The sequence below is a fragment of the Zeugodacus cucurbitae genome, chromosome 6, assembly GCF_028554725.1.
Source record: "Zeugodacus cucurbitae isolate PBARC_wt_2022May chromosome 6, idZeuCucr1.2, whole genome shotgun sequence".
Taxonomy (NCBI): Eukaryota; Metazoa; Arthropoda; class Insecta; order Diptera; family Tephritidae; genus Zeugodacus; species Zeugodacus cucurbitae.
In genome coordinates, this window is record NC_071671.1 from 58,828,289 (window position 1) to 58,854,801 (window position 26,513).

Here is a 26,513-nt window from a genome sequence, read left to right on the forward strand (position 1 = left end):
TAGAAAATGAAATGAAAAAAAGTGTAAATATTTTTTGCGAAAATTCCACGCTATGAATCGTTGGTTGTGGTCCGAGCAACAGTATTCGAATGAAATTTAGAAATTTCAAAGCACAAATTCACAAAAAAATACAACAACAACAAAAAGAGACACAAAAACATCAACAAATGGCATTTATTGAAATTTTTGCGCGCACAAGTTGGCCCAAAACGCTATATTTTATCCAAGCAATTTCAGCTGTCGCGGCAAGTGTTGCCACGTTCGCGCCTTCGTACAGCCAGAGTAACATTCATAAATACGCGGAGACACATTGAAGTCATACATATATTGTATATACAAAAAGAAACAAGAAACAATTTTAATTTTTTCACTTTTTATTGCATACTTTTGCGCGCTGCCAGCCTCGTAAATTAAATGCAAATTTAGTTTTCTAAAAATAAATACTTGAAAATCCGCCTGCTGGCTATTTTTGTTAGCGCTTGACGCTCAATTTCACTTCAAATGATAATTTCTCTAAATTTTTCCATATTATCTTAATTTTTTAATTTTTTCCTTTTGAATTTTTGTCGAAATTTTTTAAATATTTTTTTTGTGTTTTTTTCTATTTTTTTTTTCCTTTTTGAATTTTTATATATATTTTTTAGCATTTTTCTCTATTTTTTTTAATAATTTTTTTTTCGAATTTTCTTTCACCTTTCTAATTATTTGAAAAATGTTGTTTTGTGTGCCATGACGCCACTTGAAATTGTTTTGTTTGTTTTTTTTTTTTCTTTTTTTGGTGCCTCGCATAATTTGTTCTTGAGCGGAAAAGTGGATATTTAATGTCAGTGTCAATGCGTGGGCGTGAACTCATCCGCCACAGCTGCGCCAGTCAGCCGACATTCCGAACACACTTACTAATTGCCTCGAATTTCGCTCTGTGAACCAAGCAAAACAATTATTTTTGGCCTATTTTTAAACAACGTGCAATAAATAATTTTTAAATATTTTCATTTTTGTTTTCTTCTTCTACTCTTTCCACGCAGAGTCAACAGTGAATTCACGAAAATCGGCGTTGGAGAATGCGCGCGAGCGGCTCAAAGGTGAGTGTATAGAAGATATTTTTCAACTTGTATGTGCCTAAATAAATTAAATAATTGCATTAATTTGGTTGAACGCAATTCAATGAGGGTGGGAAGAATATTTTGTTTGTTTAAAAAATCAAAAAATAAAAAATAGTAAGGGATAGCTAACTTCTGGCGGAACTGAATAATAAATACTAGTGGAAATTGTAGTAAATATTAATAGATATTTAAAGACACGCTGATAAATTTAAAAACTCAATAAAGAATTTATATTATTGAGCGACGTACGTACGTCAAAAAAATTCAACAATAAATTTCCGAGGTAATCGGTAACAGTATTTTTAGCCGGTAAATTAATGTAATCGGCATCATTTTTTCGGGTGTAACTGAACATTTTATACTCTCAATTTATTTATTTAATTTTATTACGATAACAAACAATTTGATATTCGGCATATATATGGTATAAAGTCCATTGAAAGTTTGATAATCCTAATATTAAGTATATGGGAGTTAGGTGAAGTTATGACCCCATTTCACGTATTTTAGGCACGGAGACATTATATTAGAAAAAAAATATTCCCTCTGAATTTATTCAAAATATCTGAGAGATTCACCTCTATTTTCGTTAAAAAATGTATTCGAAGCTCTAAGGTTCGATGTATGAGGCCTTGAATACTTATGGTCCGATTTTGGCGATTTTTAGAAGAGCGATGCCACACTATAAATGCAGTATTTGTGCAAAGTTATATTCCGATATCTGCACTGGTGCTTCCTTTATATATTGTAAAGTAAACGATTCAGATTGGCTTCAAAGTTCTGGTATATGGGAAGTAGGCGTGGTTGTGAACCCATTTGGCCTATTTTCACAACATATAATTGGGATGCAAGGGAAATATTACAAATCGAATTTCATTGAAATTGGTCGAGTAGTTTCGAAGATATGGTTTTGCGCCCATAAGTGGGCGGAACCACGCCCATTTAAAATTTTGCTTACAATTTTGAATGCAGCTCTTCTGTGCCTTCTTTATAATGAAATTTAAGGCTTCTGTTAGTTTTCCTTACTGAATTAAAGCATTTTTAGTAGTTTTCAACATAACCTTTGTATGGGAGGTGGGCGTGGTTATAATTCGATTTTCTCCATTTTTGGACTATATAAGGAAATACCTAAAAAGACGACTCCTGAAAGTTTCGTTGATATAGTTTTAATAGTATAGATATGAACAAAAAACTAAGTATGGGCCGGGGCCACGTCCACTTTCCCAAAAAAAATATTCTGAAGGATAATTTAAAATAAAGCGCTCAAAAGCTGAATCTTGGGTAACACTTTCATTTCCAACAGAACAATGGCTACAATCGCACTGTTCACGAAGCGTGGATTTGGATCATATACAATGTGTCTCAAATTCTTTCGACTCCTCCACAGTCTCTAGACCTAAATCCCATAGAACACGCCTTGGTAGGCGTGTCAGTAAACAAAATATTACTAACAAATCTCAACTAAAAGATGTTCTTCACTAAGATTCATCATATATATGTATACCTTTACATACTGGCCATGTCGCTTCCTTAATACCTTATATCTAATATATAATATGTATACTATGTGTGAATAATTTTACTTTCGCTTCCAAGAATGTGTTTCATATCAGTTTGTTGTCGATAAAAGTAAAAGTTATCATGCAATTCATAAATATACATATACTCAAGGTCAGCAACTCAATACTAAAAACAACAAGGGACACAAGTAGATAAAAAAATCTATAGAAACAAATTTATTTGATTAGAAATTTCAACCAAAATTGTTTATGTATAGGTATACAAAAGATTTGCATATTTGAGTAGCTTTCAGTGTTTTCCTAAAACTTTTTGACAGTATTATGACAGCAGAAAGGATTAATACCATAACCACAAACACATATTGGAATTAATTAACTGTAAATTAATCGCTACATAAGCTTCGATATAGGCATATATGGAGATTACTACTAAATTTCGGTTACATATTATATAAATATATATTCATGCATACCGCTTATCCTTTCCACATAACAAAATCATTTCCGCAGCAAAAGTGCCATAAATTCAGCATAGTCTTACATTTCTTTGTTAGAAGCTAATGAATTACCTCGTCTCTACGGCAACCACAAATCGAAAATTTCCAATAAAATCATTAGAAAGGAAAACAAATACTGTTAATCAAATATATAGTATATATGTATGGCTGAATTGCTCTATAAACACACAGAGACAAAGCGCTTCGCTGTTTCAGCGCGCAAATGCGAAAATGAAAAGCTATTAGAAATTCCATTGAAAAATTGTACCTACGCTCCGCCGCTAGGAAATAAATTAATTGCATAAATTCCAATGAACGCCAGTGCACACCACCCACCCTTAACCATTGGCAGAATTTGAAGGTCGACACGTCATCGCGAAATGAAAATGCGCGAACTAACATACGAACGCTGTGTGCGCCACTTGGTGGGTTGGTGGCTTGGTATGCCAGAGCGGCGTATTGGCGGCTAATATTTATTACAGTACATACTTGTGTGTGTGGAACAATGGGGTGTGTAAGCTAGACAGTGCTTCCAGGTGTTTTGCGAAATTAACGGTATGGTACATATATACATACATATATACAATTGAGTGTAGTAGATGTTTGCAAATTGTAGGGAATAAAAGTAAAATTATCTGCTTGTTATCTTTTTGCCGGCGATTAGATTTATGTGTGCGATTGCAAATTGAAGCACATACCTTATCTCAGTGTCGTTATTTTCACCGCCACTGTACATGTATTTATATTTATTTTTGCCAAGCCGATTTTATAAAAATTAGACAGTGTGTTACTCACCTACTTATGTACAGCTGTTTCGCATGTGCTTTGTTGTGCAGCATTTTGTGAGCGTTACGTAGTTGATGTGATGAAATGACACTAAAAATAAATTAAATCACTCATTACTTAGATATATAGTATATAAAATAGACACAATAATTTTAACTTTTAATTGCCAACAAATTTTTGGCTGATTTTTTCATTTGCATTTCGTAGAGTGTATTTATAGTTTAAGAACTGATACGACTAACGAAAATATAACAAATACAAGTGAAATTTAAAATTAATTATATAAATAATCGATTAACTTTTGTTTTAAGAAAATGTAATCGCTTAATTATAATTTTTATCTCACATATAGAACGACATATACCGTAATGACAGAAATCTTTATATTGGGTATATAGGAACTAGGAGTAAATATGGACCCCATTTGGACTCAATAGTACATTAAACTCAAGAAGGCATACTTATTTCGTTCCAGAATATATATATATATATATCAGGAAACAAGTAAGGAAGAACTAAATTCGGGTGTCACCGAACATTTCATACTCTCGCAATTTATTTATTTAATTTTATTAACATAACAAACAATTTGACTCACATATTCGGCATATATATAGTATAAAGTCCATTGAAAGTTTGCAAACCCTAATATTAGGTATATGGGAGCCCGATTTCACTCATTTTTGGCACATGAACATATTATTAGAAGAAAAATATTCCCTCTGAATTTGTTCCAAATAACTGTGATACTAAGGAGAAGCACTCAGGTCCTCATATTCAATATATAGGGTCTTGAAAACTTATTGACCGATTTCGACGATTTTTAGAAGGGCGTTGCCACTCTTTAAATATAGTATTTTTGCAAAGTTCTGTCCGATATCTTTACTAGTGCTTACATTATACATATACACGTATTGTAAAGTAAACTATTCAGACCGACTTCAAAGTTCTGGTATATGGGAAATAGGCGTGGTTGTGAACCGATTTGGACTATTTTCACATCATATCATTGCGAAGCTAGGAAGATATTATGAACCAAATTTCATTGAAATTGGTCGAAAATTGGTTCGGAGATATGGATTTTGAAACCTAAGTGGGCGGAACCACGCCCATTTAAAATTTTGTATACCATTTTGAGTGCAGCAGTTCTGCACCATCTTTATAACGCAATTTAAGGCTTCTGGTGGTTTTCCATACTGAATTAAAGCATTTTTAATAGTTTTCAACATAGCCTTGGTATGGGAGGTGGGAGTGGTTATAATCCGATTTCCTCCATTTTTGGATTGTATAAGGCAATACCTGAAATAAATGACTCTAGAAAATTTCCTTGATATAGCTTTAGTATTTTGCTCGCTCACTTCCCCAAAAAAAGTTACATCCACATATACCCCTTTATAGTGCGATCCTTCATACTAAATTTTACTTAAATAGCTTAATTTGTGGCTTAGTTATAGCTCTTTATATGTTTTCGGTTATTGCCATTTTGTGGGCGTGGCACTGGTCCGAATACGCCTATTTTCAAACTTAATCTTCTTTTGGTGCCAAGAAATACGTCTTCCAAGTTTCATCAAGATAATCGGAAGACACCAAAATCCGCATATTTTGCCATATGAGAAGCTAAGACCGTCTTAAAAGAGAATTCCCGCATTTCAGAGACGCTTTTTGGACTACATTTCGATATCTTTGTTAGGTCCCTCAATACAAGTAAATTGGATGAAATTCTATATTAAAAACGACTTTTATGGAAAATAAGTGTTATTGTGAAGGGATTATTTGCCATTTTGAAATTGAATCAAAGAGTTATTTCGTGATTCGCAAGAAATTCTAATATATCTGCTTCCGTACATCCACAGTGAATATGGTTCCACATACGAATTTTTCAACCTAATTAGTTACTGAGTTTTAGTCTCTTTTATTACAATCGGTTAATATATATTCCAAAATATCCGAATAACTGTTAAGTTATTGATTCGGAAGACGAAGTTTCTTTCGTTATTAAGATCATTTTGAGAGTAATAAGGTTTGGTTTTAAACTGCTAACGTTTGCAATAGAAGAGCGTTTCGCTCTCCAGAAATCCACAAAAGAGAGCGAAAGGCGAGAGAGTTAAGAGTGAAAAGAGTTGTTGCTTAAATTTTAGAGAATAAAAAATACAAAAAGGAACGAAGAGAAAGAAAAGAACGAATGAAAAAATAAGCGACTAAAAATGGAATAGAGAGTACTATCCAAGTTTTGAAGCTTGAGTCAAAGTCATTTTATATCTTCAAAATTATATAGTTAATCTACAATATGGTTATATATATAGTCCAATATAAATTGTTTGAAGGTGAAAATTTTGATCTATTTTAGGAATTGTTCCAAATATTTATATTTCAAATCGCGTAACACAAAAAATGTCCGCTTAACTACATACCATACATACGATACATAGTTGAAGGATATTTTAAAACAATTTTAAAATGAAAATGAATACAAATAAAAACTTTCATGGGCATACTTACACTAAATTACACTTAATAAAGTTTCAAAATTATGAATACAAATGTCATAGCAAGCGAATGAAAACTCTTACCTTATGAACAATTCATTTATAATTTGAGGAGATTCCCGGGAAAACCCCAACCAACTACGAACAATCACTTCTCTTTTAGGGAGATTCCTTGGTAAAACCCATGCACTAAAGCACCTTTCATTTGCACTCATAATAACGGACATTCAGCGAAACACTCGAACACGAAATACAATGCGCACAAATAAACACAATAAATTCAATATAAAAGGGGATTCCTAGGTAAAACCCAGAAAGCAATAAATAGACAGCAAAGACCTTGTAACAAGTGCACTTAGCACGCAGGTATGCACAAACACTTGTACAAAGCAAAGCAAAGCGGAATGTGTGCGGATTGAACGCGCGCACTGACCTCAAGCACTTGACCCGAACCCGCCAAGTGCAGCTCACTTGCAATATATGCCACAAAGCATTGTTAATCCATTTAACGTCAACAACCAGACTGCAATTACAACAAAGCCGCCAAAGCAATTTACTGCCACACACACAGAAACAAGCACTTTGTAAAGGTGTGGTAGAGCATAAAGCGAAATAGGAAGAAGAAGAGCAATGAAATGTGTGAAGTGCACACTTCCAGCCCTTTTTACCTGCACGCCAAAGACAGTGAAGTGCTTGGCGTGGCAATAATAAAAATAAGCCAAATACAAATTATTCGGAATTTTGTGGCGGCAAAGTGTGTGAGGGCCAGTGACACCTAAGCACTAGGTAGTTGCATGCAACAAGGTACTTGACAGTTATTTACAAATCTGTTTACCTTTAGCTGCGCAACTATCTCTTTCTGAGTGTTTAAGAAAACAATGTTCATCGCTCTTGGCTGAGCGGCGTTGAAAAATTATGGAACAAGTGCAGTTATGCGGATCGTGAGATTACCTCTTTGATATTATTGATTTAACAACTAAATTGTTGTTTTTGTAAGGAAGTGCAATAGATCATTTTGAAAGTAACACCTAAGTTCTTATCATAACAGTATTAACTCAGAGAGAGATTTTATACTTTTGGTCAATCTCTCGACACTGAGACTTGAAATTGGTTTTAGATATAGATACCGTTATAGATTGTTTTACAATATAAGGGTTCTTGAATTCCTAGTTCAAGACCTTAAAACCTTATCGATTTGAAACCTTCATTCAAAACACTCGATGACATAGACCGAAATTTTTATATTTTTTTGTCCCTAAGATACCTTTTCCACCTCCACTTACTTTAGAAGAATAACCGCAATAACTTACAAGTGATTTTGTGCTTTCATCTATGGGAACCAAGAACTTTCTACTCAGGTTTCGAGTCAACTTGTCCAGATTTATGTAAGTGTTTGGCTTTCTTCGTAGGTTTTTTTGGAGCAAGAGAAATTGATTTCTGAATTCTCTCCTCAGATCAAAATTACTATTGTTTTCTAGGCTAACATAGTATTAACCATATTATTTCTTCTCCAAAAATGGAAAATTAAATTCATGTCATGATAACTTCGTAGGTTGAAAAAGAAGCTCAAATAATGCCAACGAAAGGTGTATGACGACTATTAAAGAGTTTTTTCAGACAAAGTCAAAACCTTCGATTGAGTCACTATTTGAGGTATCTGGTTCATTGTTTCCCGAGAGTAAGAATGCTCAGTGATTCATAAGAGCCATACTAACTTATCTGTCGGAGCAAAATGTCTTTACTAACGATATTGGAACATTATTTCGGTACTAATATCAAGAACTTGGTTGAAATATTTGTTGGGATCATCGAAAATCAATCCAGAATTTCGATCCCAGATTCATCTTCAACAATGTTGAGAGTATCAATTCAAGAATTCCAACTACTTTGTAGTTGCTAGTAGCAAGTAACAGAACTTGTAAACAGGACTTTTTAGTTTCAGGCCCACATAATGAGACTGAGCTATACATATTCCAGTCATATAGCTTTCTTGGCGTATTGTAGATGGCACCAAGTCATTGACTGCAGTCATTGTATTTCTTAAGTTCATTGACTACTACTGATGAAATCGTAGTGACCCAGGAAGTTTCAAAAGCTCTAAATAATTCTTAAAAGAGGGAGCACTTTACACCAAATGGGTGTAGACTATTAAATCTTTAGCCTAAAATGGACAGGCGTCTGCGCCGCGCTGCGCTCAATTGAAAACTCAATTTGCGCGAAATTCCAATGAATCTCCACTTCAGCAAAAAATGGAAAACAACAAAAACAATAATCACAATTTACAAGTAAAAAACATAAAATCCAATCAAATCATTAATGATTTCGATTTTTGTTTTTGTTTTATTTTTGCTGCATATACACAACAATAAGGTAATAAATAAACGAATAATTTATTTTCCGCCAGTGGCCACAGACAAGCGGCGCGATCAACCTGATTGTGTCGAAGCGATTGCCCAGTTTGGTCACTGATCGGCGGTGAATGCCAATGATTGGCAATAAGTAAGTAAAATAATACGTATGTGAGTGCGAGTGTGAGTGAAGGCACACATTTTTTAGGCGAACAAAGTTGTTAAAATGCGTGAAGCAGCGGTACAGCGCGGCGCGGCGGCGGTGGCGCAAACAATATTGGCGAAGCAAGTCGAGCAACAGCTGTACACGACAGACAGACTTGTATAGAACGGGCAAGTGCATAATAAGAAGCACGGCAAACCAGCTTACAAGCAACAGCCACAACAACAATAAAAACACAAGACGACACACACTGCAAGTGGCGCAGCTTTGCGGCGGTAAAAAACGCGGCCACAGTCAATCCGCAAACAGTCAGACAACGCGCGCTGGCCGATAATCAACGACCCGGGCCACGGCAACAATGCGCGCATACACTGAAATACTTGCGCATACGCCGCGCGCAACAGCATGTGCAACACATAACTTGTTGGCGACGCAAGTCTGCGAACACCAATATACCACCACCAGTGTGCCGCGTCGCTCCACCAGTATGCGCGCGTCTTCGAAACGCTTTGCCAGCCGCCGCGCGCTTACAAACTGTGTTAATAGAGGTGCGGCAAGAAGCCGGCGTATGCGTTAAGTGTGCGCCGCAATGGCGATTCCCAAACAACAAAAACAACAAAAGTTGTTATAAACGTTCAAACAAGAAAATTAAATGAAAGCAAAAAAACATTACCGGCAATAACACCAATTTAAGCGAACGCGCCGCTGGCAATGCACACCTCCGTCGCCAACATTTACGAGTATTTACAGACACGCCAGCGCGCTGACATTCCCATTGAAATGAGCGACGCGCGCACACACACACTCACGTGCTCCGGCGCGCATACTTTTTTAGTTGCGGTGGCAGTAAAAAATCAAAATAAATAAACAAATCTCAGGTCAGCGCTGCAGAGCGCGCCATGAAATCGGGCACGTAACGAACGCGCCTCATGGAGTCAAGACAGAACAACCTTTTTATACCGCTACACACATACAGACAGTGGGTGCAGATGTAATGTGCGGATCATTGATCGGTTATAGGAAGCCAATCGCATTTTTTTGTTTGAGTTTTCCTTTTTGATATCACGACGCTTATGTAGCGCGTCCAGCGCTTTAACGTTGAAACGGAAACGAACCGGCAGTCGATTACAAAAGCAGCGCACAAACAAAGATCGAACAACTGATCGATCGATTGAATGAGTTCAAGCGGCTGCTCAAATAAAGTGTTGGCGCGGCAGTGATGTGTATATATGTATATGTCTTGGCAGAGTGAATGAGTGATTGAGTGAAGTAGTCACAACTGATCGGCGGCAGCGCAACAGACAACCAGCTGCGGGTGAAAAATAGTATATTTCAGTAACAAGTCGTTGTCAAAGCTCTGTACAAATAAATAAATGTTAGACATATGTTTGCGATGAAACATTTTCTGATCTCATGCAGCCGATCGTTGTTGATAGATCGTCGATGGTTGCTGACAGAAGAGATGTGATCTACATCATCATCATCGAAGTGATCTGCATTGCTAACGAAATGATCTTCAGAAAGAAGCTCTAATAATATATGGGTTGCAGTTCGGTATACACGAAAGAGATTTGATCGTTTAGAAAGAAGTGATCTACATTGCGATCCATGTGATATTCAGAAAGAAGATCGTTCAAATGACGGTGACGAGGTTTTGGTGGTTCACTTTGGTTCCAAACCATGTACTCTCAGAAAAAGTTGTATTGTTTAGGGATATTGCAAAAATTAAATGATCTACTTTGTCATCAGAATGATCTTCGAATAGGTGATCTTTCAGATTAAAGCGTAGAGGTTCTTATGAGTAATGTATGTCTCAATAAACTTGGTAAGATCAGTTAGTTATTCTTCTGATCATTCTGAATGTATGAAATAGTAAAACACAAAAAGTCCAACCGAGAGCCTTATCTAAAGAATCACTTATAAACTCAACCGACCTCCATCCACTGAAATAATCAGAGTGATTTCTCGAACAGATCTAATGGTATAGAGATTATTATAAGACAAATTATATCTCATATTCGAATGAACTTAAAATATATTTCGAGCGCTAGCCACCACAAACAACTAAAGAGATTGTGTAATAAAGATTTGAAAAAAAAATACAACATTGATAATGAGATCATTGATCACCGATCTGGAATATTCCTGTAATCTTAATGTCTGCCACACATACATAATTATGTATATAAATACATATTAGTGCCATTAAGAGATAGTGAAGCACCTACTTACTGTGGTGCACTGATAAAGACCTGACGGAAAACACATTTTCATTGATCAGCGATCACTGATCTACACACATCTTTCACAGCGCACATGAATATACACAGAAACAAGTTGAAAAAGTAGTATGAGTATATACTATACATATGTATGTATGTACTCAGATATGACTAAACGACTACGTCATACGCACATTCATTCACTATTTACGGCTGTAAAAACGTCATATTAATCAAACCAGTTTATCAAATGCGGTCATTAAGTGATCACACATCAATGTATGGCCGTCTGTGTATATAAACCTGTGTTTGATCATTGAGGCGATCGTATTTCATAGCAATGGTGAAGTGTTGATACGAGAAAGAAAGGTGTAAAAGCTTTTTCCATTAATATTTTTATGGTATTTGTTGTTTTTGTTACGTTGTTAGTGCTTGTAGTGTTCATATGTATTTTTATTTTACACATGTCTGTTTAACTACCTTGATTGATGTTATCAGTCAGTCAAGTACTTTATATATATCTAAGTGTATATCAATACAACTGTATATATCTCTATAAGTATGTACAACAGTTTGTATTTACTCAAACTAAATGGCCTAAACAAACATTATCGCAGCGATAATCTCACTGTCAATGGCTGTTTAATGGCACAGCTATGAAAATATTGTCACCGTTCAGCGTGGTACATCAAGTGTGCTTCAGATATACACCCGTAGCTATCACTTGCTTGTGTTGAAATTCTATTTTTAAACCCACGCAACACACTGGAGAGAGTATATTGATTATGTGATACCTTAGAATAATCGCGAAAGATATAAAGTTATATATCTAAGTGATCCGATTGATGGAACAAATTGAGATTTTGATATATTGGTACTAAAATCCGATAACTGCCACGCCCAGAAACCAAAATTATTAACTTACATATTAATTATTTGAGATTATAATTTTCTAATGTAAAACAAGGCGATACATAGAAACATAGAGAGGATACATGATTTATGAACCTCAACAAGGACAATCCATATTATGGCATGTCTAAATGCTTAATAACTGCACCCACCGACTATAAAACGTCATTTTTGAAAAATAAAGCTGTAATGATTATTGTCTGAGAAGCACAACTAAACAGAAAAACTGATATATTCGTAGTTAGCTAAAAGTTTTGACAATCGACATAACACCTCTTTGATGAAATTTTCAATATCATAAACTACTCGACCAATTTTAATAAACTTTGGTTTAGAGAATTACTATGCTGCATACACTTCGAAATGTGAAAGAATTGGGCCACTTCCCCTATAATCCCATTTTGAAAATAAGTATTTTTTCAATTGATCTCTTAATGAAATAAAAGAATCCGATCCTTGACTTTGCCTAACTCCCTTAAACCGATCGTTGTCTTATCCGCCCCTATTTGCTTCATTTCATACCCCTCACATTTATACGACTCGGGAGATTGTTCTATGCTCTGTTCCACTCTTCTTCCTCTAAAGACCTTCCTTCGTTATTATCATTATGTATCTTCCATAATCAAGCGCAGATCAACTCATTTTTGGCATGTATGTACTCATAAAAGAACTCAACTCTCAATCATACTTCAAATGCTACATTCAAACCCACGAAAATATACAGACTGCTAACACTATCTCATTTAAAAAAAATATACATACGAACATGCTAACAAAAGTATATATACTATACGTATTTAGAGCACTACACTATACTACAATATAAATGTCAATAATATTATTTTTTTAGCTGTTCATTAGAAAGCTTCCAAAGCAACTTTATTTATACTATACTTAGTACTATTTTATAAGAAGTTATGTGTTTGTATGTTAGATTGTACAAAAAAGTTCTCTGGAAAGCACAGAAATCCAACATTTAAATGCGTTTGTAGCACTTGTTATTTTAGCTAAGTTCAATAATATGTTCAGCTGTATTATCTGTTTACTTTCTTATTTATTAGTAATCATACTAACATCTGAGTGTACATACAATATATGTACAATTGAATTGTATTTATGTAAGGTCTTTGTGGCTTATTGATAACTGCAAGCAATTCGAATATAAAATTTGAGATTAGAACACTAGTTGATTCCTATTTATTCAGGGTATTCCCTTAAGTTTTTATGACAATAATTCTGAGGTTATGTAATATTTTTCCTCGAATTAAGATTAGCTGTAAGTGTTTATGCGATTAATAATTGCTTTCTCATAAAAAGTGCGACATTTAATCAAATTCGTTTTAAATTTCTTGGCTGAATTTTGGTGTTTTATTCTCAATGTTGGTTCTTAAAAGTTTCTAACCACTCTCTGAAGTGAGATAATTTGATTTTTCGAAGGTTCTTTATATATACATTAGATCAAACTAAAGGTGCTTTCTGGTTTCTCAAAACACTTGTATTTAGCAGCCGTATTACTCTCTCAGAGATCAACACAAGATAATAATACATAATAACCAAAGAGTCTCGGACATTATTAGTTAGGTTATGTTCGATGGCTGTTCCAAAAGGAAACACAATTCGAATATTGAGAACAAACCTTTGTGATGCCAAAAAAATTTGCCATTCTCTTAAACAGACCTTAAATAGAAAATAATAATTGAACTTTGAAATTTACGATTGCTATATTTATAAAAAAAAAACATCCATTTAAGCCGTATAAATACCTTACGATCTTCAAATATAACCCTCATACCTTCAATTTTTATACTCTCGCAACAAAAGTTGCTATAGTTATTATAGTTTTGTTCACATAACGGTTGTTTGTAAGTCATAAAACTAAACGAGTTAGATATAGGGTTATATGTATATATCAAAATGATCAGGGTGACGAGACGAGTCAAAATCCGAATGTCTGTCAGTCCGTGCAACGGATAACTTGAGTAAAAATTGGGATATCTTAACGAAACTTGAACACGTATTCCTTGGTTATGAAAATAAAATTTGGAACATAGGATTGTATTAGGGAGGGGCACATTTGGATGTAATTTTTTTGGAAAAGTGGCCGTGACCCCGCCCTCAAATAGGTTTTTTGTATATAACTCGCAAACCAATAAAGCTATATAAACCAAATTTTCTGCAGTTGTTTCTGTTAGCCGTTTCCTTATACAGTCCAAAAATGAAAGAAATCATATAATAACCACGCCCACCTCCCATACAAAGGTTAGGTTGAAAATGACTAAAAGTGGGTTAACTCACTAACGAGAAACCTCAGAAACACTAAATTTTACAGAAGAAATAGCAGAAGGAAACAGCACTCAGATTTTATTACAAAATGAAAAATGGGCGTGGCATCGCCCACTTATGGGTCAAAAACCATATCTCAAGAACTACTCGACAGATTTCAATGAAATTCGGTACATAATACCTTCTTGGCGTCCTGATGACACATGAGAAAAATGGATGAAATCGGTTCATAACCACGACAACTTCCCATATAACTCAATTTTGAATTCCATCTGATTCCTTCACTTTATAATGTATATGTACATAAGGAACCAATGAAGATAGCGGAATAAAACTTTACACAAATAGTACACATCATCTCTGGCTTCACTTGAGAAAAAATTTTCGAAAACGGACTATAACTTTTCAAGGCCCCTGTTATCGAACATGTTGAACTCCGCGTCTAAGGGTAAATGTTAACCGAAAATATGATAAATCTCTCTGATAATTCAATGTAATTCAGAGGAAATTGTTTACTTCTAATAGTGTGTCTCTGTTCCAAAAATTATTAAAATCGGATAATAACATCTCCTAGCTCCTATATACCTGATTATAGGTTTTCAAAAATACGGTGGGCTTTATTCCGCATATATGTATTGGCTAATATGTGAGATATCTTCACGAAATTTAGTGAGTGTATAGTTTTGGATATAGTGTACCTAGTTGGTGAAAATGAATGAAATCGGTTCAGGAATTACCTCAGCCCTCATATATCTACATATGACGATTTTCGTTATTCTATTAAACTTTATGCCGAATTTATAGGTAAATTTGTGTGTTATCTTAATAAAATTTTTTCAATAAATTGCGAGAGTATAAAATGTTCGGTTGCACCCGAACTTAGCCTTTCCTTACTTGTTAATATAATTATTAATCTTCTGACCATATCTAGAATTAAACCACATGCATAAGTTAGAATTATAAACAGATGATCTCTTATAATCAATTATTTGGTCGGAGCAATCGGATCGCGCATCATTAGTTAAAATCTCATCAGGCACGATATAGGATCTCATTACTCGAACTTAACTAGGACAAAGGACTTTGATCTACATATACCTATTTAGGTTTTGGCATTCCAAAGTTGTACACAGGGACCAGTCTCGTAACCTACCCTAAATTCAAATCGGTTCAACTAAATTAATGTTCATCATCTTCCTGATCAAATGGGTTTTTATGCAAATAAGTGACCAAATAAATTATAGAATTACTTAGAAAAATCACTAATTATGCTTAAATCATAAATAGAAAAAAAGGGGTTCTCCATACAATTTTTCTAGGAAGCATTCGATAGAATTATAATATATGACAAACCAAATTTGGTGGAATTAAACAAAACGACTTCAAAGAAAATACAAATTAAATACGAAACGAAAATTTAACTTCAATTAGGAATCCACACCCAAACCTACTTGGAATTATGTGACATCAATTAAAAGCCGACCACAATTGAATACAAATAGCGCCGCCACATGTAAACACACGCAAATAATATATTTTTTTCATTTTTTAACAAAGCAGACAGCGGCATTTAGCTAGTAGAGTGTTAATATGTACGTGCGGATGTAGAATTGAGACCTGAAGGCGGTTGGCAAAGCGCGAAACCGAAAGCCGACAAACGCATTTTTTATAGGAAACAAATTAAAAGAAAAATAGAAAAAACATTTTAAAATTAAAAAAAAAAATGGAAAAAAGAATTGAAAGAAGAAACTAAAAAAGAATTTAAATAGAAAAATATTCGAAAAATTATAATAAAAAATTGAGAAAAAATAAAAAATAAAAATTTTCAAAAAATTAAAAAAAAATTCTTTAAATGAACAGCCGTAACGGTGACAGCTAATGTCTGAAATATAAATAGTTCTATAGATTTATATGTTTTTATGTGTATGCGCAAAAATTAACTGCCAATATGTCTCCATAAGAATTGTCACTTGCTGAAATACTATATCTGTAATTACCAATGTATTTAAGACTGTATATACTGACAGCGCAACAAAACTGGCAAAACTAGAATTTCTTAAGCAGCCGCACACGGCGTAAATATGTATATGTATGTTTGTATGTATGCACATATGTTTGTTGAAAAAAACTGACTAAATTCACGCCAACCCACTACAAATTGACAGGGAAAAGACACACACAAGAGTTATTATATATGTATGTTAGTGTTTTTGTTGTTGTTGTCATTTTTGCTGACCGTTTAACATGCTGTTACATTGCTACTTTTGCAGTTGTTGTAATTTTTTTTTCACTTCCACTCATATTCTTGCTGTCTTTGCCAATTTAGTTTTTCCACTTCAAGTTAACCAGTCTTCTACCACTTCTACCTACAAACAGACGGACAGAGTCATAGACATACACTAACAAACACACACACATAAACTGGGCATTAATAGTTAAATATTTGTCGATTTGTTGCCATTCCACTGTTGTGTGTTGTAGCTATTTTTAAAGCATAGAAAAATGGCAAGGAATTTCGATTGAGAGCAACATGTGCGCCGCTCCCGCTGGCAAAAGCGTTGGCGCTGGCTGACGATTTGGTGCAATTTCGTACAAAAATACGAGAAACAAGAAACAAGAAAAACATGCGTCTGAACTCTCAGCGGTGATCTTTGGTGGGTATCGCAGACGAATTTAGAACATTTCGTTGATCGACATAAAGCATTTGCATAGTTGTAGGTTTGTTGGAATGTGCGGATAAATATTAAAATGTGTATTTAGCGCGCTAGAGTTGCCATATAGTGATTATTAAAAATATTTTTTCCCATTAGATTATCACAATGAAGACCATTAAGTACAGTGTTCGAGTCATCTTTAATAAGATATTTATATTAAAGAGGATGGAAAGCATGTCATCCATTGATCCATACCGTTAGAGAGAAGTCCTTATTTGGAAATATTGAGATCTCAAACCAATTATTATCCAATTATTATCATCCATTGATCCATACCGTTAGAGAGAAGTCCTTATTTGGAAATATTGAGATCTCACACCAATTATTATTTTCCGATTGAGTATGAGAGGACCCTAAGTCTAATATTTTATTCACTTGAAATCACTCTAAAGAGAACGTGTAACGGTTATACTCTAACCTTACCGTTATAACCAATATTTGTTGACCCTCTAAAGGGAACAAGTTTGTATTCTAATTGCTCTGGATGATTCAAATATCCAACAACTCTAGAGAACTGTCTGTACTTCTTCCTTGGGATCTAAACAAATCTCAAATGAAAGATTTCAGAACTGAGATAGGTTTTCTCAGAGCACAGCACATTTATTAGGCCAATCATTAGAAAATTAGACTTATGTGATATGACATTTTATTTAAAAATTAAAGTCGAATTTCTGTTATTTGCATACAAGTGTGGCAACCCTGCTACTAAATATGAAATAAATTAGTTACATTTTATGAAATTTTATGCATTTGGCATAATATTTTTGTAACTTAAGCGTTAAATAATTCACCATCATTTGAATAGGTGGCAACCCTATACGAAATAAATTTTATATTTATTATAATTCACGTTAAAAAAAAATTTCTTAATTTTAATTTACACACAAAAAAATACAAAATTTTAATTTCAACAAATTTTGGCCAAGTATCCACATGTTATTCTAGTTGGCAACCCTATTCTAAAATGTTCAAAAATTTTTTTTCCATCAAATTTTTTTCTAATCAAATAAAACAAATATATTTAAATTCATAACTTTGACTTTCCATATACATATGTACATATGTTTGTGGCAACCCTAGAACTATGTGTTGAGTCTTCTTGATAATTGAAAGAAGGTTAACGCTGAACACGAGTAAATAGTTTTTTCAAATACTTCTTGAATTTCTCTAAAGCTTCACAATAATCATCTATTAAAGCAGTAGTAAACCCAAAGACTCGAACCGAAGCTCAGCTTAGAGGGTTAAGGGTTTTCCTAGTATTATATTTTTGTTAGTGTTTCGATCTCAACAAGATCTAAATTTGTACAAAAAAGTGGGTGTATTTCTTATAAAAAGGAACGATCATAATCATCTATCGTTCGGTTGTACTATACAATTGCAGACCTTTCAATGGCCTTCCAATAACAAGGCAAATACATATATAGAGCAGACCCTGAAAAAATCTTTCAAATCTATAAATCTCCTAAGACCCACACCACCTGGCAACTCTTAAGAGATTCATTCCTATTACCTCAATCATGAGCTTATCCGCTTAAGAACGATTATAGCACCCAACCGCTGAATACTTAAAGCATCAACGCAACGAAAACACAACGCCAGAAAACCAGTATAAATATCAGCATGCTTGTGAATATGAAAAAAGCGAGAATACCCCGCTACAACACTGAATAAGCGAACGCGAATTGATCGAGAGATTGTCTACTGACAGCAGAACATGACCTCCGCCTGCACCGCAAACACCGCGACACCGATCAAGAGCCAATGAATTGCGCTGCAAAAAATAACGTTCGACACACAACGAAAATAGCCAGAACCAACTACGTCAAAGAACAACAATGGCTAAGAATAACAACAAACCGATATATTTAAGAGTATGTATGCTCGGGCACACGAATACTACTTATGTATGTGTACTCGAGTATCTGTGTGTTGTTGAATTGTTGGCGTTCATGTGTAGGTACAATAACAAAAATTATATAAAAACACTGTGGTGAGGCACTTTGGCGTCTGGTTGTCGCCAACAATTCGGCACGTCTCTACCCGCAAACGCAAAGCGATGGTGATGGCGGCAGCGAAAAAACGACGTAACAACGTGTCTTCGAAGTCGAACGATTGTTTCATACATTTTTTTTTCTTACTTTATTTTAATTTTTTTTTGTTTATTTGCTTCCTCTTCTTCTTCTCAATTTTGTTGTAGTTGGTTATTTTGTTGCGACTTTGTTTTGTTGCTGGCAGCGCCTTAAGTACATACTACATATGTATATACATACTTTTACTGATCGTGCTGATCATGACAGTCAATGAGCGCGATCATGACGTTGCGCTCGATGATCATCAACACCTTTTAGTGCAGAGCGCGCACCCGTGAGACGTTGGGGCTGACGCGACGTGACGTGACGTTGGTACGTACATACTTACATAATTGGTAGCGTTGAATGAGTGTGCGCCGCGAAAGCACACTGTTCGTACGATCAACTGATCTTCATACATAGATTTCGAACTTGCATATATCGCCATATAAATGTTTGCATTCAATCAAATACAGTTGTTTATTTACATAAACACAGCTACATTTGTGCCATAGCGTATAGCAACAGTTTGTGGCGGCAACGAGTGCGCCACTTCCTAACACTGTCGACAACGATCAGTCGATCAATTCGCTCGACAATGCACCACCAAACATCGCGCCAACCAACGTTAAAATAGCTACAAATAAATAAATGAAAATAAAAGCAATGCGCCGCGCCGCACTGAACAGAAGCGCACACCGCGCGATCGTTGACGATCGGCGTTTAGTTGATGATCAGCGCGGCGGCGGCGGTGGCGACTCACTTGTTTCTTAAGACACGTCGCCTTGCTTCACACATTTTTACTCACACACTAAGCGTTTTCATTGCGTCGCAGCTGCTGTTCTCGCTGCGGTCTTTCTGATTTTTTGCTGAGTAATCGAGCGGCTGATTGTGCGCGCGATTGAGTGGGGGTGAACGTGTGGCGACGATCACTTCAATTATTCCATGTCATTTTCGTAACAGACGTGCGGATGTGTGTATGTACACTTTCGTATTTTTATTTTATATTATATTGTTATGCATAATTGTGGGTTGGTTGGTTGGTGGATCGTTCGATCTTTCGACCGTTGGACGCGTTCGTTCACTCGCTCCGTCCATATGTTATACTATTTTGCGCGATTTTGTGCTCGTTTTTTTTGCCATTTGATTTGCGTTTACGTTCGCTTTAGTATTTTTGCGCTGCCATTCTTTGTGTTCGCTACTTGATTTCGTAATGTTCTAGCGCGTTTGCTCTTCTTTTTTCTTGTTTTACGAAGTGTGTTTGTGTAGTTTTCAATTTGCATTTGTTAAAAAAATTCGTGCATTTTGCTAGTCGCTTTGCATTGCTCTCAGTGGTTCGAGGTGTTGTACTTAAGCAACAGCGTTTTGGCTGATTGGTTTGTTGTTTGCTTAGTTCGCTTCGTTGAGCATTTCGTTGTTCAAGTTGATTTGTTGAGTTGTAAATTTTATAGATCATTGAGTTTGCAGTTTTGCCTGCGTGAAATCGTGCGGTGATTGAATTAGAATACTACTAACTGTATACATACATCTGTCAGTATGTTTATTAGTTTTCATTTTACTTTGTTAATGATATCTTTGTATGATTCTTACAGTAACTTAATAAAATCTGACTGATATTAGCCCAGATTGCTAAAAATTTCTGGATTTTTGTTTTATGATCTACTCATAAATATGTTTTGTGGTCGCATCGACGTTTTCATTGAGATCTCTTGACGAATTTTAGTGTAGATTACTCACCTTTTAAATTTTATTTTTTGACTTTCTTTCTGTTTTATAAAACTTTCTTCAAAACACTTTCTGGTTGAGATTTTCTTGTTCTTTAATGATCACTGATCTTTTCCACTTTTTAATGAGATATCGTGGTCCCTTGTACTAAATGTGACTTTTCATCTCTAAGCGGCCTTATAGTAGTAGTGAATGTATCGTGTATAATTACACGATGGCAAATTCGTCCACCGAGTTTTGAGATGAGATCCAGTCCCGCGTGTAATTTTCAAGATTAATAAGTGAGAAAGACCCTTATGACAGCGTATATAGTAGTCCCCTTGGACCAAAACAAAAAAATTTATATTTCAACTCAAGAATAATCACCGATCTCTATTGGAAATATTATTTCGAGTTCATCTAGTTTCCGCGCGATGTTTTATAGGTGTTTTCTCCAGGAAGCTCATTGACCTTTAACTGAGAACTCGAGACCTTATTTCCAAATATTTCCCAATTACTGTACTAAGTTATAACCGCCTAGTTTGAGACACTATTTTCAAATCAGATAGCATGTCTGTCACTTACAACTCTACCCACATTATTTCCATATCCTATAACAACTAAGAGATCCCTCCTAGAATATTGCTACTTTCAACAAATTTATACTCCCCGTAACTTATTCTTGCTCTCATAAATTGCTCCGATCGCTTTTCGAAAATGTATTATACATAAATATGTACGTATATACATACATAGCGCGTTATTGCGCTACGTAAGCAAAGCGTTTTCGTTTTCAACACAACCACTTTATCATATTCGTTTATTATCGGCTTTTGTCTTATTTTTTTATTTTTGTTATTCATTTATATTTATTAGTATTTTCTTGATACTTGTCCACTCTGAACACATATCAGCATTGCTTGCATTGTTTTTGTCGCCGCGCTCGGTGCTCTTATCGTTGACTCTTAATTTTTTGTTTTTTGTCTGTCATGTCATTGCTGTCATTGTTGCTAGTTCTAGCAGTTGTTCGGATTGTGTATTGTGTTGTCATATGTTAAACTCGTTCGCGGTATATGCACTGTTGTTTAGCGAGCGGTTAGCCACCAACAACAGGCCGTCCAACCAGTCACCAAGTCAGCCCAAGATATTATTGCTTGGGGCGACGACTCGACTCGACGCTACGTTGGTCGTCGTGTTCTTCAATAGACAAAACAAGTACCATGTCGTTGTTGTGTGCTCGCGTCGTCTATGAGTCTTCAGCTCTGCAGTTCTTGCGAACTGTTGTCATTTCAGCAGTCGGCATATAAAGTGATCGTCGCCAAGAACGCTGTGGCTACTGAAAGCGCTGGCATTTCGTTCGTTACGTTCTTGTCATTCATTATTGTGCTTTTATACCGACATTTGTAACGTCGTATTAATGTAATTCTGATTTGGTATTCTTTTTCTGATTTTTTTTTTACCTACATCCGCTACGTGTTTGGAGCGCTTTGATGAACACTTCGTCAACACGAACGCGCGGAAAAAGTGTTGAAAGAACATTTTCTGCTCTTTTTTGCCAATTTATTTGTAAGTTTCTTTGCGTGCACACACAGGTGCAATTTATTCGAAGATCAACAAAAAAATAGCAGCGAAAAGAAATCAGCGCGATCGCATGTGACGACATACACGCAGCGCGATCGCCATGTGTGTGCAATCTCAGTGCAAGCAAGCATAAGTAGCAGAAGAACAGACAGTACAATAACAAAAAAAAATACAATAAGAATGAGCTCCGATCATCTGTTGCATTTCACAGCCAAAGCAAAAGAACAAAAGTTATCAAAAAGTCACAAAGATCGACGTCGTCGACCGCGACAGACTGGCGACAGTAGCGTCACACACAAGTCAAGTGGTGCTGATTGCACTGTACAGTGAGTACTCGTACAGTGTGAAGAAGACCCAGCCAAAGCAGATGAAGAAGAAGAAGTAATTGAGCCCGTAGATAGTAGCTAAAAAGTGTCTGCACAGACACTACAGCAACACAAGACCCACAAGTAAACTCCGTTTTGGTCTGACAGTCCAAGTGGCTGCGCGTCTGACCAAACGTCTCTGCCGCCGCGTTCAATTAACCCGCCCGCTGAACGGTCATGCCTCAGCGTCTGTCCGTTTGACTGTCGTTGTGTCTGCGCGACGGAGTCTTAAATCTTTTTTCATGCTGTTGTATTTTTTTATTTTTCTTTATGTTTGCTTTGGGTTATTGTCTCCACTGTCCGGGTAGTCAGTCGTTGCGGCTGTGGGCCACACACTTACCAGTCACACCAGCGCTAGCATAAAGTCAGACTCGTTTGCCGTAGTTGTTGGTGTTCTTTTGCACTTAAGCGCTGGTGTTTTTGTTGTTTTTTTTCACATTTTGTAATTGTCTGCTTTTCCCAGTTGTATTATGTATGTATGTATGTTGAGCATAGCTGTTATTCAGCATCTTGTTACACATGTGTTGTTATTGTTATCATCATTGACGACCATGTCCACGTCTCCGACCGAGAAGACTGAGACCACGACGCACTATCAGTACACTTGTGTGTTGTTGTATGGGGACTGCGTCGCTATCGGTATAAATGTTGCTGCTGCCGACAGCGACCTCAAGCGGCGCACATATGTTTGTCTGTACGCGCTCTGTACTCCGTAGTCTCGCTGCCGCGCAGCTTGGTACTCGTTAGCGTCGACGTTAACGCCTCAGCGTTCACTACAGCGGCGCATGCATTTATTATTATTGTGCTGTGTGTTTTGTGTGAATCAAATAGAAAATATTTCAGTTTAAGCGTAACGTTGCATACGTCAAGATCGCGCGATTCCGTATGCTAAGTGTGAGACAAATATTTAGATACATACTAGTAAGTAGCTAGCTAGTTAGTTAGAGCGATCGTGTGTGTGCATTTAGAAAAATAATTGTTTAAGGCAATCGACTGCGCGCTTGAATTGGCGGCTTGGAATTTTCAAAATTGTATCGCCGTCGCAGGAAATGTGTATTAATTTCGTAACGTACGCCTTAATGCCGTAACAAGTGTAGTGATCGCGCGCGAAGATCGCTTTGTGAAATTATAAATTCTGTAAAATATTTAGATTTAAGTGTATATTCGAACGGAAAATGCAATGAAATTGGAAGTGAAATGTGTGAATTTCAAAGAAAAATTACAAAATTTATAAATGAAAATATCTTTTATAAATTTTAGTATTCATAAATCAACAGCGAGCGCTTTGAAGTGCAATTTTGTAGCGCGCAAAGCATACAAATAGTGTAAAAAGTATAAAATATAGTTGTATGTTGAATATGTGTTGAGTGACACGATCAGCTGCCAAGTGAATTTAAGTTGATTTTGAAAAATTTAATTGAAGTCTTTCAAATTGTAAGCAACACAAATACAAAGATACTAATAAGGAAGTGTTACATACTAAAAAGATAATAGATAAAGCGATCAAGAAATGATCCACGATCTCATTCTAATAGATAAAGTGATCCACGATATCAAGTGAAAACCTTCCAATAGATAAAGTGCTCCTTGATATCTTCCCAATCGTAAAAGTGAACGACAAGTGATCTACAAGTGATCCCCCGTCTTAGGCGACTCCCTTCTTATAAAAAACTGATCTGCAAGTGATCGGGAAGTGATCCTCGATCTTAAGTAAAACCCTTCTAACTGATAAAGTGACCAACAAGCGATCCTCGATCTCATCGCTATAGAAAACGTGATCTGCTAGTGATCCTCGATGTCCTATAAAAGATTTCTAATAGAAAAAATTATCGGCAAGTGATCTTCGATTTTAGATGAAGGGTTCTAATTGATAATGTGATCTGCAAGTGATCTACAAGTGATCCTCAAACTCAACCTAGTAGAAAAAGGGATCTGTCAGTGATCTTCTCTCCCAAAAGAACCACTCAAATTGTGATTAAACCGGCGAACAAATTCGTTACTCATCAAAACAAGAGTACCCATAGAGATTCATAACTGTGTCGCCGTGTTTAATTGAGTTCCACGAAACAGTTGTGAGAGTTCAAAAGCAAATAAAACCAAAATCAGTAGAAGACGACGAGAATAATACAAAACGGTTACAAAAAAAAAAAACAAAAACCAAAGTGATCATAAAGATACTTGAAGAAAAAGGTCGAGGAATACCCTACCAATACATTGCACTTCGCTAACTGTGTGAGTGTGTCTTAAACGAAGACACTTGAGTTACACAAAAAGAACAGTGACGACGACGACGACGACGTCAACAGCGGCGACACATTGTCCGACGTTCAAGTACATGGCAAGCAAATAAGAGCAACAACAACAACAACTGGGAGCGCCTCCAGGAAGCAACAGACAACTGTGTGCAAAATGCAATAACAACAACAACAAGCGTACGAATTACAATAACAGCAGCAAAGTCATTAATAAACAAGCGCCGTACGTGCATGCCGTAGACACTAATAATAAAAATAAAGTATTTAAAAGATACCAACAGACACACACAGATACATACACACATATATGCAACTGCGTGTGTGTGGACCCAATCCAAAGCGGTCACAAGCTGAGTGAGTGCCAAGAGGCGACACAAGATCAGCGAGCAAGCAAGCAAGAACCTGAAAAGGAAGTCGCAACAACACACACACACACACACACACTTAAAACAACTTGAGCTAAATAGTTGCATATCATTGGTGTTGTTGTTGTTGGCGGTATAAGGTTGTTGTAGCTCTAGTCTATTGGTAAACAGCATGAAATATTCGTGGCATTAAAGACACGGCGCCAGCATACCTGCCAATGTCTATGGATGTCTGTGGAAGCCAAGAGTCGCCGACGCGGCACTTACCGTTGTGCGAGACGAAGCAATTTGGCGTTGTTGTTGTTGTAGCAGAATGTTAAGCGTAGCACAGGCAGACAGTTTCAGCAAGGCAAGCTAGCTACTGACAAGATCGTACAACAAGTCTACATACTAACTGCAGATTGAATACGTCACGTCGCTACGGGTCAATAACAACAACAACTGCAATAAGCACACAACAACAACAATAACAATAATAGCAAAGCAATAAAACTTACCACACGCTGGCTGTGAGCAGTTAAAACAAGCGTGAATTGGCAAAGAGAGAAAATTGCAGTGCAGAGCTGGAAACAACAACAACAAGTACTACAAAGCGTTTAAATACGAAAATAGCCGTACAACAACCGAGTTAAGGCTAAGGCGATTCAACACGCTTCAACACTGCGTAAGTAGCATTTAAATACAAACATATGTACATACATAGTTATAAGTTATAGCAACAACAACAACGATACAATATTAAAATCACTTTGTGTTCACCAAAAGCAACAACAAAAAACACATGAAAATCGAAATTGTGTGAAAACTCGAAATAAATGGGAGCGTAGACCCCAGACAGCGATAGACAAGCGGCTAGCTAGTCCAAACAGACAGATACGACACACATATGAAATTACGGACAAACATACATAGATACACACGGTCAAACAAACAGCCAAACATATGTGTAACTGTGTTTGTCTGCAGTCTAAGCAACCGATACGGCGACGCCAAATAAACGCTCCGACTGACTGATAAAAAGCAGCAGCAAGCAGCAAGCAGCACAGCACATGTGCAGCAATAGTCGTCATTTACAAAATACAATAACAACAACCACAACAATCACAACAGCACAAAAGTGGGCAGCAATCAAAATTGAAA

At 36.0% G+C, this 26,513-nt stretch overlaps 2 protein-coding genes across 10 annotated transcripts in view; one reads left to right on the forward strand and one right to left on the reverse strand.

Moving 5' to 3' along the window:
* The window catches only part of LOC105218914 (G-protein coupled receptor dmsr-1), a 463,512-nt gene that overhangs the window by 365,005 nt on the left and 71,994 nt on the right, over positions 1-26,513 (reverse strand). For all 5 annotated transcript variants that reach the window (XM_054234674.1, XM_054234670.1, XM_054234668.1 and 2 more), the window contains exon 3: positions 3,916-3,996. The gene's annotated coding sequence lies outside the window, so the exon portion shown is untranslated. The remainder of the gene's footprint in view (positions 1-3,915; positions 3,997-26,513) is intronic.
* LOC105217474 (pneumococcal serine-rich repeat protein) overlaps positions 1-26,513 on the forward strand; it is a 159,170-nt gene that overhangs the window by 87,075 nt on the left and 45,582 nt on the right. For 2 of the 5 annotated variants that reach the window (XM_054234643.1, XM_054234644.1), the window contains exon 3: positions 1,026-1,082. The exons of 1 other annotated variant lie outside the window; for it this stretch is intronic. In XM_054234643.1, the coding sequence (XP_054090618.1) occupies positions 1,026-1,082 (57 nt within the window). Of the gene's footprint in view, positions 1-665; positions 26,038-26,513 lie in introns of those variants that run through there. 2 more of the 5 variants (XM_054234649.1, XM_054234646.1) reach the window with 2 other exon arrangements.